Consider the following 16,938-nt stretch of genomic DNA (forward strand, 5'->3'; position numbering starts at 1 on the left):
TCTTCATTCTTTCCAAGTTCTGGTTAAATATAAGATCTTGTTGGTAATCTCACGGAAATGAAGTTGTATGATGTAATATAGTTTCAAAGTTGCTACTGGAATGAAATCAAAACGAGCTCTAGTAACGGTGTTAATGTCTCTCTCCCTCATCTGTACAATCTAGGTTGCGTCACAGCATTTGGTATTTGCTGACAGAAACTGCGGCGAACTACCCTCACAGGTGGATCATCTTCAGTTGGTGGCAAAAAGTGCGAGGGGTGCTCAGTAGAACAGGCCAGCCCACAGATGAGTACTTGAGTAGTAGCCATGTCAACTTCTGAAGCCCAGCTTGCAAGTCCATCCTGCCGCTTCTTTACCTGGGTCGCCAGAGAAAGTTTGGAACCCTGGAATTGTCACTGAAAGCAATTCCCACCACCAGTCCTTGCACTAGCAGCAGTCAGTGTTCCTCCAGCGGGGGAAAGAAAAGGGAAAGGGATGTTTTGTCCACGCTGGCCCAACCCGAGTAAGCCTCAGTTGGTGCATTGCATCGTGCCAGTCCCAACACCACTACTCTCTGAGCCAGCTAAAAAGCCACAAACGTGGCGAAAACAACCCGGCCGCCCAGCCCCCGTCCATCCAAAAAAAAAATCCGTCACCACGCGGCTGGCACCGGTGAAATCCCCGCTCGGCGGGGCGGCCGAGCGGCCACCCCGGGCGGCCCACGTGCTACCGGTCGGTGGAGGCACCGTGCGCGGACGAACGGACGGGCGCGCACGCCGCCTCGGGCGGGCGGCGCGCGCACGCGGAGCACCCCGCCCGGGCCACGCGGCGCGCGTGACCCCCCGCGCGCGTCTCGCTTTCCGCCTGAGGTCGACTCCCCCACGTGCATCGGCGTCAAGCCGCGGACGCGTGCCAACCAGGGATTTCTGCCCCTTTTTGCACGTCCGATTTCAGCGCGGCGCGGAGACCGGGCGGGCAGTCCGTTGACGCGGCCGGTCCAGGTCCGGGCGAGCGCGGAGGCAGCACGACCCGTTCCTCTCCGGCCATCGCTGTCCGACGACGTATGCCGGATCAGACTAGGCAGGGCGGAGGTCGGATCGCCTTCGAGCTCCCTCAGATTAGCGAGGCTCCGCAGAGCACAGGTTCTCGCAGCCAACGCCGCGGTTCCTTTTGCGCTGCGCTTGCTTATGTGTCAAGCAACGGCACCCCGGCCGGCGGCCGGTGGGACGGTGGATTAGTATAAGCAAAAAAGCCCCCCGGAGAGATTGGGCGCCGGCCGGCTGTGCCGTGCACGCGGGGAGATCCGAATGCCGATCCCGGTTAACGGCCGTAATGAGCATTTAGCGCCGATCTGGAAAGGCTGAAAAAAGAAGAAGAAGAAGAAGACGACGACGCGATGATGATGTGCTACGAGCCTATGAAAACTACTGGCCGCTCGCTCGATCCAGTACTGACTCCACTCGATCTCAGCCGTACCCCCGTAGCAGCCTAATGAAACGACGACGACAGCAGTGACGCGCGCGTGTGTGGCTCTGGCTCGACTTGCACGATCCTCTCGTAACGGTAAGATATAAGTGTGGGGGGGAAAAGAGCCTTCCCTTTAGTCCTTTACCATGCATCCAGAAAAAGCTCAGGTGGCAACGTCCAGCATGGAGATAAAAGATAACACCAACCCCGCTCCGTCTGGTCATTTCCGATCGTTTCACTCACCAGTCACCACTTCCCCTCCGACACCGACGGCACCGAACTGCCACCGGTAACCGAGCACCCGACCCGGCGTACCATCCGATCGTGTCGTCTGGCCGGCGACCAAAAACTGACGTCAGAAAACGACACGCCCGGCTGGCGGTAGCCGGCTAGCCAGAGCGCCCCGGGAAAAAATGGGGACGGGACGGGAGCACGGGAACGCCAGCGGCTTGCGTCCAAAACGACGAGGAGGAGACGCGACGCGAGCGCAACCCACCACCCGCGCGGCGCTTTCAGTTCAGGCCTTTCTCCCCTCTCGGCTGCCTTGGCGTCAGGCTCGGGCGGGCGCTCGGTGCCGTGCGGATAAGCACGCGGGGAGATCAGCACGAGCGGGTGCCTCGAAAGATAGAGATGCCGCCGGGGCGCCGGGCCGGCCGGCCACCCAACTGACTTGCCCGCCCGCGTACGTGGCGGCCTGGGGGCGCGCGCCTTTTGACTGTGCATGGGCGTCGCGGTTGGTGGAATGGTGGCCACTGGCCAGGTCTATCCGTAGGGGAAAAAGGGTTTTGGTGGCAGGAAAATCGAGATCCATGCAAATGCTGTCTGGTGCTGCTTGGACGTTTCTGTGTTGACACAAATAGTTTTTTAAAATATCCTGGGCCCGTATGTCCATTTCGTACCAGCGTACGGTGTACAAAAGCTATAGTAAACGAGTTGTTCAGAAAATTTAGCTGCTGGGATCGTGCGAGATGCATTTTCAGTACTCGTTGAGCAGAATGATAGAATTTTTTTTTTGCGAGAACAGAATCGTAGAATATGGAATGGATCTTCCGCACAAACAGTAGCCATTCAAATTTGAAAAAGACATGTTCGAGTTTCTATATCTATACAAATGCAAAATTAGTAAGTGTGGTAACTTGAAAGTTTTACAAAACAAACTCATCTTAAAAATTAATCGTCAAACGTTTCCTGGCCAGACTGTGGCTGCATGTAGCAGTGCAGGTAGCGTCTGGAGCTTTTGGCGATTAAAATCAGGTTCCTCGGAACATATGCCTTCCAACCATCTCCGTGACAAGGAATATTCCGCTTACCAATAATTCTCATCTCGAGGAAAAAAATAAGAAAAAAAGAGGAAGGAAAAGGACCCCTCCCGCTGCACCATCCACAAATCTCAGCTTTCGCCCTTAAAGAAAAGGCGCGTGCTGCTTTTGGAGAATCATGTTTGGTACCAACGCTTTCCTTGACAGCTTCCTTCTAGATGCTGTTCCAGCTTCAGCCTTCAGCACGGAAAGCTCTGTGAAAAAAGGCCCAACAGTTGAGGCCAACAAAGGGCTCATGACATGTCTCAAGGGACACCGGAAAAAAGAAATATACTTATCAGTAAAATGAAATGGTCACTGTGCTGGACTGGAGGTCTGGAGGCTTGAGTTGATGGGGATGCTGAAATAGTTACGAGAACAGCGTCAAAGTCACGCGACAATCCAGTGACCGAATTTGGTTGCAACTTGCAACTGTGCAGATGAGACAGTAAACAAGCCACCACTTGCACCATGCTTTGTCTCACGGTCTCCCCTTGGGTCTTTGGCCGAAGCTTTACTCTGAATTTTTCGGAGTAAAGCATGCTTGATAATTAAGTGTCACTCAAGTAATTTAAGATTTGCACCCTTAAGAAATGTACTTCTATATAATCCATCTATAACGCTCGGCAATACAATCAACAATTATATCCTTTTTAAAAAATAAACTGCCTGGTTTTATCTTTATTTTGAAATTCTGCCACAAAAATCTAAATACTTGGACGTAAGGGTTCATCATTTGGTTGCTATTCTTAATTGGATTACGGCGGTGGCTAGACCTAACCACCTTGATGTTCTCTTGTAATTTCTTTGAACGATTACCACGATAATTACTCAAAGGTGTTTTAAACTGAAAATATCATTCAACACGAGGCTGACAAGTGGGGTCTTAGGTCACATGATTGTCTTTTTTATATTGAGGCACGACAATCATGCAGGGAGGAAACTTATGGGCAAGTTACTTTCACTATCAAATTATCGATTCCTAATAGATCAACCAGAGACCAAATATCTGTACTGTGAATAAGATGGAGTAGCAAGGAACAAAATTGAAGATTCTACTCGTTCAGTCTGTGACAAAAGTTTTAAATAGAACTGACACATAAATTGCATATTTCAAGCTGAAAACTGTGACGACAGATAAAGAAACGACACAATGTTTTTTTTTCAGAGAAAAAAGTTTTCAGGAAAAAAAATCTTGTTAGCCAACGCTTACAATGGAGTATTGGGGTGTATACATGACTCTCACACTTTCAGTTTAATCCATGACTGCAATTGATCAACTCTATATGGTTTTATGCACGAGAACATCCCAATGCATTTCTGTATTCTGACTGGCATAGTTTCTCTCCTCGTATTCCTCTCTCTCTCTCTCTCTCTCTCTCTCTCTCAAAGTTATACAGTATTAAACAAATGGCAAGATCACCAAAGAGAATCGAATCCGAGGAGGGAGCGCTCACTAGAGGCCGCTAGTACAGAGAATCAGGACCACTTTCACAGCCCATTAACAATGGCTCCTCCTACCTTTCACCACTAACCAATTGCTAACCCGATGCCAAATCCCACCCAATACCACCGTTAGTGAGACAAACAATCATAGAGGAAAGAGAAAGCATGGCACTGGAGCAGCAGAGCTACATCAGCAGCCACACCAAATTAAAATAGATTAAGCTATCTTGTGAAATAAAAAGCACGCTATAGAAAAGAGAGAGAAAAGGCACCATTTACACACACAAATGGAAAAAAAAAGAGACAAATAGGCGAGAACGAGATAGAGTGACATACAAGCCAAAGCCAAAGTCTTATTCCTCCCTCCTATCCCTACTTCTTTTTTAGCATCTCATCTACTACCCCTCTCTCTTTATCTCTACCCCCCTCTCTCCCCCTCTTGATGTGTCTTTGGAGTTTGAGATCCGATTTTCTTTTAAGCCTTTGCTAGTACTACAACCTCAAGGGGGGGAATTCCTTTTTTTTTTCTTTTAGGTTTTCATCCCAATAGTATTCTTGGGAGTCATAAATTCACCTGCCGCGTCTAGTATTTCGGAAATATTTTTATTTATAAGGCAGGAGAGAGAGAGAGAGAGAGAGAGAGAGAGAGAGAGAGAGAGAGAGAGAAGTAAGCAGCAGCCGAGGCCGAGCTATCTCTCTCTTTCCCTCACCCAGCTCTCAGATCCAAAGCCGGAAGGAAATCGCGCCAACAAATCTTAGCCCTAGATGCGCGCCACCGCCTGCTGCCGGCGCTGCTGCTACTGCTGCTTCTAGGATTATTCCCGCGAAGATGCTGGGCGTCGAGCCCGACGGTGGCGGCCGCGGCGGCGGCACGTCCTCCTCCGCTGCAGGTGAGGCTTCTTGCCGCTGAATTGGCTGCGCTGGTTGGTTTCTCGCCGCGTTTGATCTGGTCGCCGGTTTGTTCGGTTGTTGTTGTTGGTTGGCTGGTTGTTGGTGCTGTTCGGGCCGATTTGGCGGGTGCTCTGGTCGGCCCCTCTGTTGCTGCGTTTCTGATGCGAATCTTCGGGCTGTGATGGAGAATCATTCCAGTGAGGCCTTTGGGCTCAAGAAGATTAAGAAAAAATCGATTTGTTTTCTTGAAATCGTTTCCCGTGCCGTTGTTGCGTTTAGTTCGCGGTTATCGCTCGTAATCTGGGTTAAAAGGTTGGCCCTTTCCGATTCTGAGATGATCTGACGCTTCTTGCTGCAGAGAATTTTGACGCCGGGCAGTACGCCTTCTTCGGGAAGGAGCCACTGGAGGGGTTCGAGCTCGGCGGCTTGGAGGACGCCAGCGGCGATGGCAATGGCAGTGGATTCGTTGGGCCAGAAGAGGGGCTGTATCGTCTCTCCTCAGTTGGAGAAGAGGTGCGGATTCAGGAGCCATCATGTCCACATAGCGTCCATATTTTGTTATAAATTATCTGCCTGTCGTTCCTTGTTTCTGCGTTTGGTTCCCATGTATGCTTTATCTCTTTCGGTAGCATGTCAATTTTGCAAGGCCCCGACTGATAGTGGAGGATTAGTGCGGGGAGCAATCCAGAATATATTCCTGTGGGCCGCAAGGCAAAGTTTAGTGGAATTTAGGTTCACATCACTAGTGCTGCCAAAATTCGGCCCTTGAGTGATTGTAATGGAAAATTGTGCACTTGATTGTAGGCACCCTTGATGTGTGGAATTTTTTTTTTTTGATAAGGATGGAATGGATGGTTTGGGGTTTGCTTGGTAGCTCAAGAGCTTCGTTGTTGGATGGAGTTACATATGACAGAGATGGAAGAAGAGTATTCTTGCACGCATCCTTTTGTTAAATTTTTAAGACACTATTGAGCATCACTAGAACATTGTAAATGTCTTTTTCTGAGAAAGGGTAGCAATATTGACTGTCTATTCGGATAAAGTGACAATAATGAGATAAATAGTGTTCACAGTGGCCTTTCTATTCTATCACAAGCCTATTTTCGGCACCTTTGTGACTTTTAAGTCGATTGCTGCCTATGAGCCACACAAGTGTTTGAGATTTTGGTATGGTTGGGCTTCTAGGATGCTTTTCCTTGCTGCCTATGAGCCATCCCCAGATACTTTTTTAGGGCACAAACTGACTTATTTCTGCAATTTAGATCCATAGTTGATTGCAAACATAACCATAATGACTTGTTACAAAATCAGTTAGTTGGTTCGTGACAATGTTACTTGTCAAACTGTTAGTTGGAATTTTTTTAGTGCTTTCATTTCTTCTTTTCATTCTGAATTCTGAAGCTCAATATTTATACTCTCATGATGTGTTTTAATTCCAACTATTGTACTCTGCAGATGGATGATCAGAGTAACTTGTCTGACATTGATGATCTTGCAAGCACCTTTGCTAAGGTATGTTACTTGTTCCTTCAGTGTTTCATTTCGAGATTCCTATTATGAAACTTCATTGTATTTGGCTTTAATGTACTTGCTGCCTTTCCTCTGGAATTGAGGTCTTTGCATGTTTGCTTTGATTATGCTGCCGCCGCCGCTCCTTTACCCAGCAGATTTTTCTGGGCCCATTATGCTTCGTCATACTTACACGAGTAGATAGCTCTCATTCTTTCATGATTCAAAAATGTTATCTAGGTAATTCGAATGATCTGGGGAGAACAGATGTAAATATTTTATTAATGGAATCGGCTTGAGTTCTCAATGTAACATTGCAACTTGAAACCACAATTCAAACACATCCTTTATGCTTAATGGTATTCATTGAAGTTTTTCGCTATCGCCATAGCAGACAGACTTTATTAGGCAGCATACCAGTGAGGCTGTGTCCCCAGCTGGGCTGGATAATGAGACAGCTTAAACACACACATACAGTTCTTTTGGCATGACAGTGACATGAATCATGATCTACAATCAAAGCTTAGGCCCCACTTAAGGCCTTTTTGCCCCTAAATTCCTAGGCTGTGGCGATGGAACATGTTCTGGAAGGATGCTACTGTTTTCTAAGGATAATCTTGTATTGCTTCCACATGGTTTGATGTTTTAATGATGGCTTTGTTTTAGCCTTTCGTGCTTTCTTACTGTTATGCTTTCTTTCTGTTACTTGGAACACATTGAGAATTCACATGTTTCACCGGCAGTTGAACCGAAGCATTAGTGGGATCCGGAATCCTGGTGTTATTGGGGACAGGCGATCCATTTCAAGAGGAAGTGAGTTATATTTCTTCCCTTATAGCATGTTGGTCTGAAGTTTAATACTGTGGGGTTTATTTTGTGGTATGTCTGGTATGAAGCCTGATGCTCAAACTTTAGTGGTTTCAGAATCATTAGTTCATTGTTAACAGTTATGTTTGTGTATGTTCTTTCTGCTGTGCGTCATTGCTAGATTCTTTTCTTAATATTTTATCATCGTATTAGTCCTAACATGGGTAATTGTGTATTTGAGAGTATATCATGTCAAGAGTCTGATATAATCATATCCTTCAGAAATTTCTTGCAGAATTATTTGTTAGTGCTGTGTTAAATTTGTTTAAGATATCATGTATCCTCAAAGTTGAATGTATGTCTAAGTTTCAATTTGTCACTGAACCATTCAAAACCTTTTTCAGGTTCTTTAACTGTTGATTGGACTGAAGATGTAGAGTTTTCAAACTGGGTAGATCAGGACGTATTTGAAAATGAGGAATTCCAGGAAAGTAAAAGATGGTGGTCATCAAATTCTTCAGTTCAGCAAGGGGACTCCAACTCCAGGCCACTAAGTCGAACATCTTCCTATCCTCAGCAGCCACTGCAGCACCGGTCAAGTGAACCTATCGTTTTACCAAAGACCTCTTCATTTACCTCCTTTCCACCACCAGCTGCTGGTGGTGGCAGATCACCTTACCCTGCTCAAGGCCTTACACGTCATGGGAGCATTCCGTCAATTGGTGCTGGGCTCCAAATGGGTTCTCCGAGCATGTCACTTTCTGCTTCTCCATATCATATGGTTGGACCATCTCATGGGCTACCATACACAGGAGGCATGCCGTATGGTGCTCTCAACCTGCCTGTAAACAATCCAATGCAAAATGATTGGTCAAACCAAGCTAACCCTTTCACTGGGGAGCATCTTAATCTACTGCCCAACTTATTACATAAACAATTATCACTTCCTAATAGCCCAATGTCATCACTCCTATTTTCTCAGCATCAGCAGAGATTGGCGCAGATCCAATCATCCCATCAGAATTACCCCAATATACCACCACACATGTTATATCCCCATCACTCTGCAGAGATAACAGGCAGGTTTGATTCTGTTGGCAGCTCCCATTCATCAAGAGACAAGAGATCAAGGTCAGGGAGGGGAAAACATAACATTCGCTTCTCTCAACCAACATCTGACACTGGTGGCCAGAATGGTGATAGTGGCGGCATAAAGTTTAGATCCAAGTACATGTCATCTGAAGAGATCGAATCAATATTGAGAATGCAGCATTCCGCAAGTCATAGCAGTGATCCTTATGTCGTTGATTACTACCATCAAGCTTGTATGGCTAAAAGGGGTGCCACTTCTAAGCAAAAGAATAACTTCTCCCCAGCATCAATGAAAGACTTACCGTCCAAGTCTCGATCCAGCAGTGATCAGCACACATATCTTCAGGTTGATGCTCTTGGAAGAGTATCTTTCTCTTCCATACGTAGGCCTCGATCTCTTCTTGAAGTTGACCATCCTTCATCCGGTGATGGCTCTCATGATCAGAAGTCCACTATGAGGCCCCTGGAGAAAGAACCAATGCTAGCAGCAAGAGTCACTGTGGAAGATGCCCTTTGCCTTCTTCTTGAGGTGGATGACATTGACCGGCTGTTGCAGTCTAGCCAGTCACAGGACAACAATTTCCAACTAAAGCGAAGACGGCAAGTCCTCCTTGAAGGTCTAGCTGCATCACTTCAGCTTGTTGACCCTCTCGGACCCAGCAAATCTGGTCATTCATCTGGGTTAGCTATGAAGGATGATGTTGTTTTTCTTCGCATTGTTTCTCTGCCCAAAGGACGTAAATTTTTAGCACGTTACCTTCGGCTTCTTGTCCCTGGCAGCGAGCTGACCCGGATAGTATGCATGGCTATTTTTCGCCATGTGAGGTTCTTGTTTGGGGGTTTGCCATCAGACTCTAGTGCAGCAGAGACTACAGTTGCTCTTGCAAAGACTGTTACGTCTTGCGTGCATCACATGGAACTTGGTGCTCTTAGTGCCTGCCTTGCTGCTGTCGTCTGTTCATCAGAACAGCCACCTCTCCGCCCTCTTGGTAGCTCTGCTGGTGACGGGGCTTCTCTAATTATTAAATCAGTTCTGGATCGAGCAACTGAGTTGCTGACTGATCATCATGCTGCAGCCAGCTACACTGTGCCAAACAGGACTCTCTGGCAGGCATCATTTGATGCTTTCTTTGGACTTCTGACAAAATACTGTGTCAGTAAGTTTGAAAGTATTCAGCAGATGTTTGTCATGCAGGCACCAAGCCCAGTAATTGGACCTGAGGCTTCCAAAGCTACTAGTAAGGAGATGCCTGTTGAGCTACTTCGTGCAAGCCTTCCTCATACAAATGAGCAGCAACGCCAGAGGCTTCTTGATTTTGCTCAGAGATCCATGCCAGTAACAGGTTTCAATCCCCAAGGTGCTAGGGGTGGGCACATCACTTCAGAATCTGTTCCTGGTTGATGTAACTGAAGAGAGACACAAGGGCCAAAATTCAATGCTGTAAAACATTGATGCGGATGGTCTTCAGATGGTAATTCTTGTATCTGAAGACATGCATGCCCCATCATAAGTTGTGAGCAAGCTTGGAGAAGTTCCATTGGCTCAGGAAATTAGCCTTCACTTCAGGTTGTGACGTAAGTTTAGGTTTCAGAGTAATCAAATAGACCAACAATCTCCCTTCTGTGGGTCATTTAATATAGCACCCACCTGATGATTATAACTATGCATGTACGTACCTATACTGTTGTAACTCTGTGCAGTGTTGAAACTGGTGGTCATGGGGCAATTTAGTTTTTAACATTTATCTGCTCCAGCAAAGAAGACCAATAGTGGGCGTAGTTTTTAGCCTACGAAGAAGACATCCAAGGGGCAGGCGCATTTGCATCCCTAGCAGTCTAGCAGTGGTTGTACAGGTTGGGTTGTCAGGGGCTTTCTGCCTGTTCTTTTTTACGTGTGGAAGGTGCCCAGTATCAGGTGTCAAATTGTGGTCTGGTGTCTTGTTTACTTCAGTTAGAGAAAAATGTGTACGAATAATGGAGTCCTCTTGTTAGGCTTCTGAAAAGATACTTTTCTTCTAGTTGCCCTCCAGCCTTCCTTCTAAGGTTTCAGGATAGTGCATGATCCAGATACCCACTGATATTGTTGTAGTGGAATTCTGGAACCTAAAGTGTACCGTTACTATACATTTCTACACTTGATGTTCTTCATAGGTCATTGAACTCGGTTTGCTCATTTGCTTTCTATTTATACTATTATTAAGCTACCCCAGTTTTTTCCTCTGATGTAACCGAGTCGGCAAGGGGGTAATACACTGCCAGTCTGGGTGCAAATGCATATGTTTGGGGTCTTCTTTGTTGATTTATGCTTTCAAGCTTTCATGTGTTGGTATATTTTCCTAGTGGAATCTGCCTTTGAAAGTTGTGTGGCTCCAGCCTTCAATCAGTTTTATTAGAAGGTTATTTGTTAGCTCAATTTTAATAGGGTGATGTGAAAAATGTTGATGTCGTATCGACTGCTTCGTTGGAATGAGCGAGTGAGTTGCAGTTGCTCTTGTGCTATTGTTTGAAATATGGTTTGTGGATTCTGCATTTGTATCTGATTCTCATTTCATCCCGGTGTCGGGGGAGTTGCGGACTTGCGGTCATGGCAAAAGTGATCTTAGCCTCGTGCTTGAGCTTGGTTCACATGTGAATAGTGTGATCAGTCATCTGACCATCCATTGTGAAGGCAAGGGCCTGTCTGGAATCCCAGAAGACGCGTTTGATCCCCGCAGAAATCAGTTGTGTTTCTGAAGAAGTCGTGGCAAATTCCTGCGTCCCAGACGGCTAAGCTCGATCAATTCAGCCAAGAACGACGCATTTCTACTAACTTTTTTGTTCAACAAGCACAACCCGTATCTTCCAGTCTTTGACCAACACGCACGTAGATTTTGATCGAATTCCTTGCGATTGCGAGTGGCGACGACGCCATATCACAAGCCCGGAACAAAAACCGCCTTGGTATCATCGCCTCCTAATACTTGATTCCCATTTTGCCCCTGCCCACCAAGACCATCGCCCCCGAACATGAGGGGTAAAACCTCGCTCCCTTCGCTTCGAACCCATCGCCACCGGGGCTTGCACTTGCACATCGCCACACCACAAAAACCGCGCAATCCGGCGCCCCGATTCCGCCGGCCACGATGCAGAGCTCGCTCGCGCGGCCGCTGCGTCCGCCGGTATGGGCTGGTTGCGGCGGGAGCCGCGACTGCGGGGTCCCGCGCGGCTCGGTCTCCGTGGTGCGGTGCCGCGCCGAGGCGGCGCCGCTGATGGGCGCGGCGGCTAGGGCGCCGGTGGGGCCGTACACCGGGAGGGACCCTGAGGTGAAGAAGCCCGCGTGGCTGCGGCAGCGCGCGGCGCAGGGGGAGAAGTACGCGCGCCTGCGGGAGTCCATCGGCGAGCTCAAGCTCAACACCGTCTGCGTCGAGGCCCAGTGCCCCAACATCGGCGAGGTACGAACGCGCGCCGACGCCTCGCTTTCCTTTGCGTAAGGCGATCGTATCAGCGAGCCTAGTGTGAGCTGATCCGCGCCAGCGATTTCTGCGAGAGGAGCGCTTTGGTTTTTGGTGTTGGGCTTGACGGAAGCGGTTGCTTTTGGAGCGCAGTGTTGGAACGGAGGCGGAGGGGCCGGCGGGGAAGGGGACGGCATCGCGACGGCCACCATCATGGTGCTCGGCGACACATGCACGCGCGGCTGCCGGTTCTGCGCTGTGAAGACCAGCAACAAGCCGCCGCCCCCGGATCCCTTGGAGCCTCTGAACACGGCTCTGGCTGTTGCAAGCTGGGGGTATGATCTCTCTGTAACCCTGCCTGGTTGATTATCTGTGCCTCTGTGGATTAGAAACCGTTGGCTTCTCATAATTTCGAGCGACTGCCTGATGCCATTGTAACTGGAAGCATCAAAGGAGACTTAGCAGTGCATTTTTATTACAATTAGATGCATATGCTGCTTATGTGCTAAGATGACATAAATGATCTGAGGAATGCTGTTCTTTCCAGAGTAGATTATGTTGTGCTAACCAGTGTCGATAGAGATGACTTACCTGATGGTGGAAGTAGCCATTTTGTTCAGACAGTGAAAGCTTTAAAGGTCTGCCTTATCCCATATGTTTTGGTGCAAATTAATTTTTTAGATGTTGTACTTGGGTAAAAGTAATGTGCTGATGTTTTCTGAATCTTCTATTCAGGAGCTCAAACCAGGGATACTGGTGGAGTGCTTAACCTCAGATTTCCGAGGTGACCTGGAGGCTGTCTCATCTTTGGCAAACTCTGGTCTAGATGTGTACGCACACAACATTGAGACAGTGAGGAGTCTGCAGAGAATTGTGAGGGATCCTCGAGCAGGGTAATGTACTCAAACTGGCTTTAATGGCATATTACAGACTAGTTAGAATGTAATGCTACAAGAAACTTTGAAGCGCCATTAGCTCAAGTTCCATGAAACACTTTAAGATTACCAGATTACAATCCATTGTACCCCACAACCAACCAACACCCCCCCCCCCCCCCCCCCCCCCCCCGCGAACAAAAAAAAAAAGAAATTAAAAGAAGCACATCTTTCCACTTTTACATATGGGTGCATGTACTATCACCACCATCAATGTGTCTCGACTCTCGAGTGATGCAAACTTTGAGAACTCTACTAATTGATCTTATAATGATTGCAATTTCCTTTCATGAATCTTGAGGTTCTCCAGATACCTGTGGACTTACGTGTACAAATGGTCTTAAGATAAAACTAATTCCAATTGTTTTACTTGATTCAGCGGAATGGCATGAGTCCTGGCTGAAACTGGCCTGACAAAGGCAATGTTGCAGGATTCTAGCACTTCCATCAATTTGACGACATGACTGTACATTTACAATGTGACCAGATTCAGGCCATTTGTGTGTTTTAGTTTGGACAGTCCATATTGAATAGTTCAAATTGTTCTCCGAGTAACCCATGGATTAATTTTAATTCTTTCCAGCTCTACCAACCTTAGTAATACTGGAATTATTTCTCTAGATCTAATTGCTGATGCTAAAGCCATAAATGTGGTTTGGCATGAAGGCATTGTGTTGCACAATACACAAAAAGAAATATGATATATTTTTTCTAAAATCTCCTTACAAGCTTAAAATTAGGATCAGAGTCTTAAAAGTCTATTTTGGCGAGTTCTCATATTTGTTGATTTCTAATGTTGGTTGGATTTTAATTTTTGAACTTGATTTCCTTTATCTGGTTAACTACAATGCTCTAAGGACCTGATTTTCATTGAGTTCTCCTAGAATCTATTGAAGATCTCACTGATAATGTTGATGGCATTATTCACAGTTAACAGAAACTGTGGAAACTAGTATCTTCTGGCTGTGCTATCTGATGTATCATCTATCATGGTCTCTGACATGGTAAACATCTCTTCTGCCATCTCGTATTTACAGATATGATCAGAGCTTGGCAGTTCTCAAGCATGCAAAAAGTTGCAGGGAGGGCATGATTACAAAATCTTCTATCATGCTTGGTCTTGGAGAGACTGATGAGGAGGTGAGGCAAACCATGATGGACTTACGGGCCATTGGTGTTGATATTCTTACTTTGGGGCAGTATTTACAGGTTAGCTCAATACCCACAGCACATTCTCATTGAGTCCAGCTATCCCTTCTTCCTTTGATTAACGTGGCAAGAACTTAATGTCACAGCCAACAGAGAGACATTTAACAGTAAGAGAGTACGTGACTCCCGAGAAGTTCCAGTTTTGGAAGGAGTACGGAGAATCAGTGGGTTTCCGTTATGTTGCCAGTGGACCCTTGGTAAGTGATGCATTCTGGTACTCTCCAATTTTCCCCTGTATATGGCAAATAATAAATACAAATAAGACTATAAGAGTGTGTATATGCCACCACTCTGAAACAAATGGCACTATAATGCATATCCGAACTGCAAAACAATATATGTTTGATCTCCCAACTTTAAAAAACAATCAAGAACATAGTTTGTGGTTAAGCTTTCAGATCATTATTTGTAGATTATTTACCACCCTGCAGTTTACTACTGCTAATACCAGCGAATTGCAATAACTCACTATATCTCACTCTCACCTGACTTTTATCAGGTTCGGTCTTCATACCGTGCAGGAGAGCTTTTTGTCCAAAATTTGGTCAGAAATAGCAAAACTTTATCTTCCTCATCGTAACCAAATATCTTCTGCAGAAGCAATCCATGGGATCCTCACATACTGTATGTTAAGAGAAGCAAAACAAGAGTAGGACCGTAAAATCATTCGTTTCTTCTGAAAAGCTGAGGCCCAGCTTTTGTTTCTTTTCTTTCCGGATGTTGCATGGACATTTTGCCCTCTGCTTTAGTTTCCCCTGTTGAATAGAGAAAAATGAGGACACCAAATCCTTTTTGTATCATTTCCTTTGACACCATATACGAAAAGCTGTTCAAAAATAGCAGTCCATATGAAACTGTCTCCCTTGTTGTGGATGGCACAATGCTGTATTCATCATTTGCTCAGAAAAGAAAAGAAAGGGCAAAAGGCTGAAGAAAAGAGAGATGCCGCTTTATTCTTGTTGGAGCCCAAAAGTGGCAGGTATGGGAAGATCTGGTCAGACCGGTTTGGGGAAAGTTCTCAAAGTGCAAATTGGACTTCACCATAGCGTAGCTCTCGTCGAGACGATTGAAATGTATATATGGAACATCTGATTTGGATTTTGGATGAGAGAGTTATGCTCTCGGGAAGATCAGGGGAAAGTTCTCAAAGTGCAAATTGGACTTCACCATAGCGTAGCTCTCGTCGAGACGATCGAAATGCATATATGGAACATCCGATTTTGATTTCGGATGAAAGAGTTATGATCTTCCAATACGATTTGGATTTCGGATGAAATGAAAGAGTTATGATCTTCCAATACGATTTGGATTTCGGATGAAAGAGTTATGCTCTCGGGAAGATCAGCAGACAGGTCAGACCGGCTGACCCCACCGGTCAGACCGGTTGGATCAAAGTGCTTCAAATGAAGATTGGACTCCACCATTGTGTAGATCACATCGAATAGATCAAGATTCATATATAGAACGTTCGATTTGGAGTTCGGATGAGGGAGATATGATCTTCGCAAGATCTGCACCCAGGCAGAATGGTCAGACCGGTTGCCTAGGCTGGTCTGACCGGTCTGGCTCTGTGTAATCCGAGTAGGAGTTGTGATTTAGCACGAGATGTATTAGGGTTTCGACTCTTGCGCGGGGAAGACCTTCCCTCCCTATAAATATAGGGATTCGGCCAATTGAGGACATCCAACCCAATCGATAAAAACCAATCTACTGTTTATCGTCTTTTCCTTTATTCTTTTGCCTTAGCTTTTCCAATCTACTACATGCTGTTCTTCCTTCGTCTCGACGACATCTGAAGGCGTTCTAGATGGCCTGCCGACTCTAGAACAACCCTACGTGCGCCTGCCCTGACGGGTCCCTCCCGAGCGAGCGTTCGTCAGTCTACCGTCGGCCCGCCCAACAACAGGTCAGACCGGTCCCTATAACAGGTCAGACCGGCCTGCGCCAAGGTGCTGCAGCGAGCCCTTCCGCGCACCGCACAGTCGTGTGCGTTCGTGTGTTGGCCCAAAAAAGCGTCAACACATTTTGGCGACTCCACTGGGGAAGAAGAAGAAAGACACATCGGTTGCAAGGCCGGTAAAGAAGATCTTTCCAATGTTACTACGAAGAACGTGCTCAACCCGATGTTTGAGCAACTTCCTGAAGAGATCCGCCAGATGCTGGAGAAGCACAAGAAGAAGCGCAATGAAGAGGACTTGCAAGCCGCAATTGCAAGTTTTGAAGTCGACCGAAGAGGCGGTCAAGAAGATTAAGAAGATCGACTTCGCTTCTACCTCCAACAACGCTTTCAGCACTTCACCATCCGAGGTACAAACCAATGTGAGCACATCATCGCCACCATCTCCTTTTGTTACCAATGCTAATCTTACTACCGTAATCGACAATCCGCGATTATCGATAAATAAGAGTGTGCAAGATATGGTAGATAAGTCTAATGGTAAACGTGTGGAGTGAGGCAATGATGTTGCATCTGTTTTTAATCCTGTACCACCTTAGATCCCATCTAATAGTACATCGGCAGCACCCATAGCGAGGTCTCCGTATGACATGCCGTTGAACTATTTTATGGGACAATTACCTCCACCTCGATCTGGTCAGTATCAACCGGTCAGGGTGCTGTGGTCCCGTATGCGTCGTCTCCTGAGCCTATAGCTGCTATACCTCCCGTTTAGGCTGTCTCTAGCCGATCTGGTGAGACTCCTTAAGTTTTAGATCCATATCCTGCAGTAGCTTATAGCGCTCCACCCGTGGTGCCTTTTGGGTTGGGTAGTTCATATGGTTCCATGCTTAATTCCCAATTCAATAGCCGTTTGCAACATAATGTTCACAATCCACTTATACAACATAATGTGTTGCAATCGAATGCTATTACAC

At 46.5% G+C, this 16,938-nt stretch overlaps 2 protein-coding genes across 2 annotated transcripts; both read left to right on the forward strand.

The window, feature by feature from the left end:
- Positions 1-4,585: 4,585 nt before the first annotated feature.
- On the forward strand, positions 4,586-10,693 carry LOC117858444 (protein PAT1 homolog 1). The gene is made up of 5 exons (XM_034741513.2): positions 4,586-5,080; positions 5,440-5,594; positions 6,537-6,593; positions 7,334-7,403; positions 7,802-10,693. Exons 1-5 carry the CDS (start codon positions 5,020-5,022, stop codon positions 9,889-9,891), a joined length of 2,433 nt encoding a protein of 810 aa, XP_034597404.1. The 5' UTR covers positions 4,586-5,019; the 3' UTR covers positions 9,892-10,693.
- Positions 10,694-10,847: 154 nt separating this feature from the next.
- LOC117858447 (lipoyl synthase, chloroplastic) lies at positions 10,848-14,918 on the forward strand. The gene is made up of 7 exons (XM_034741517.2): positions 10,848-11,920; positions 12,074-12,255; positions 12,468-12,558; positions 12,656-12,813; positions 13,893-14,064; positions 14,151-14,261; positions 14,564-14,918. Exons 1-7 carry the CDS (start codon positions 11,612-11,614, stop codon positions 14,642-14,644), a joined length of 1,104 nt encoding a protein of 367 aa, XP_034597408.1. The 5' UTR covers positions 10,848-11,611; the 3' UTR covers positions 14,645-14,918.
- The last annotated feature ends 2,020 nt before the right edge of the window (positions 14,919-16,938 follow it).

The sequence above is a fragment of the Setaria viridis genome, chromosome 5 (genome assembly GCF_005286985.2).
Source record: "Setaria viridis chromosome 5, Setaria_viridis_v4.0, whole genome shotgun sequence".
Classification (NCBI taxonomy): Eukaryota; Viridiplantae; Streptophyta; class Magnoliopsida; order Poales; family Poaceae; genus Setaria; species Setaria viridis.

Excerpts from the sequence above, each read along its gene's own strand:
- LOC117858447 (XM_034741517.2), top strand. The coding sequence starts at position 11,612 with ATGCAGAGCTCGCTCGCGCGGCCGCTGCGTCCGCCGGTATGGGCTGGT. Across the intron at positions 12,814-13,892 it reads GTGAGGGATCCTCGAGCAGG|ATATGATCAGAGCTTGGCAG; the intron begins GTAATGTACTCA and ends TCGTATTTACAG. Across the intron at positions 14,262-14,563 it reads ATGTTGCCAGTGGACCCTTG|GTTCGGTCTTCATACCGTGC; the intron begins GTAAGTGATGCA and ends GACTTTTATCAG.
- LOC117858444 (XM_034741513.2), top strand. The coding sequence starts at position 5,020 with ATGCTGGGCGTCGAGCCCGACGGTGGCGGCCGCGGCGGCGGCACGTCC. Across the intron at positions 5,081-5,439 it reads CACGTCCTCCTCCGCTGCAG|AGAATTTTGACGCCGGGCAG; the intron begins GTGAGGCTTCTT and ends TTCTTGCTGCAG. Across the intron at positions 6,594-7,333 it reads TTGCAAGCACCTTTGCTAAG|TTGAACCGAAGCATTAGTGG; the intron begins GTATGTTACTTG and ends TTTCACCGGCAG.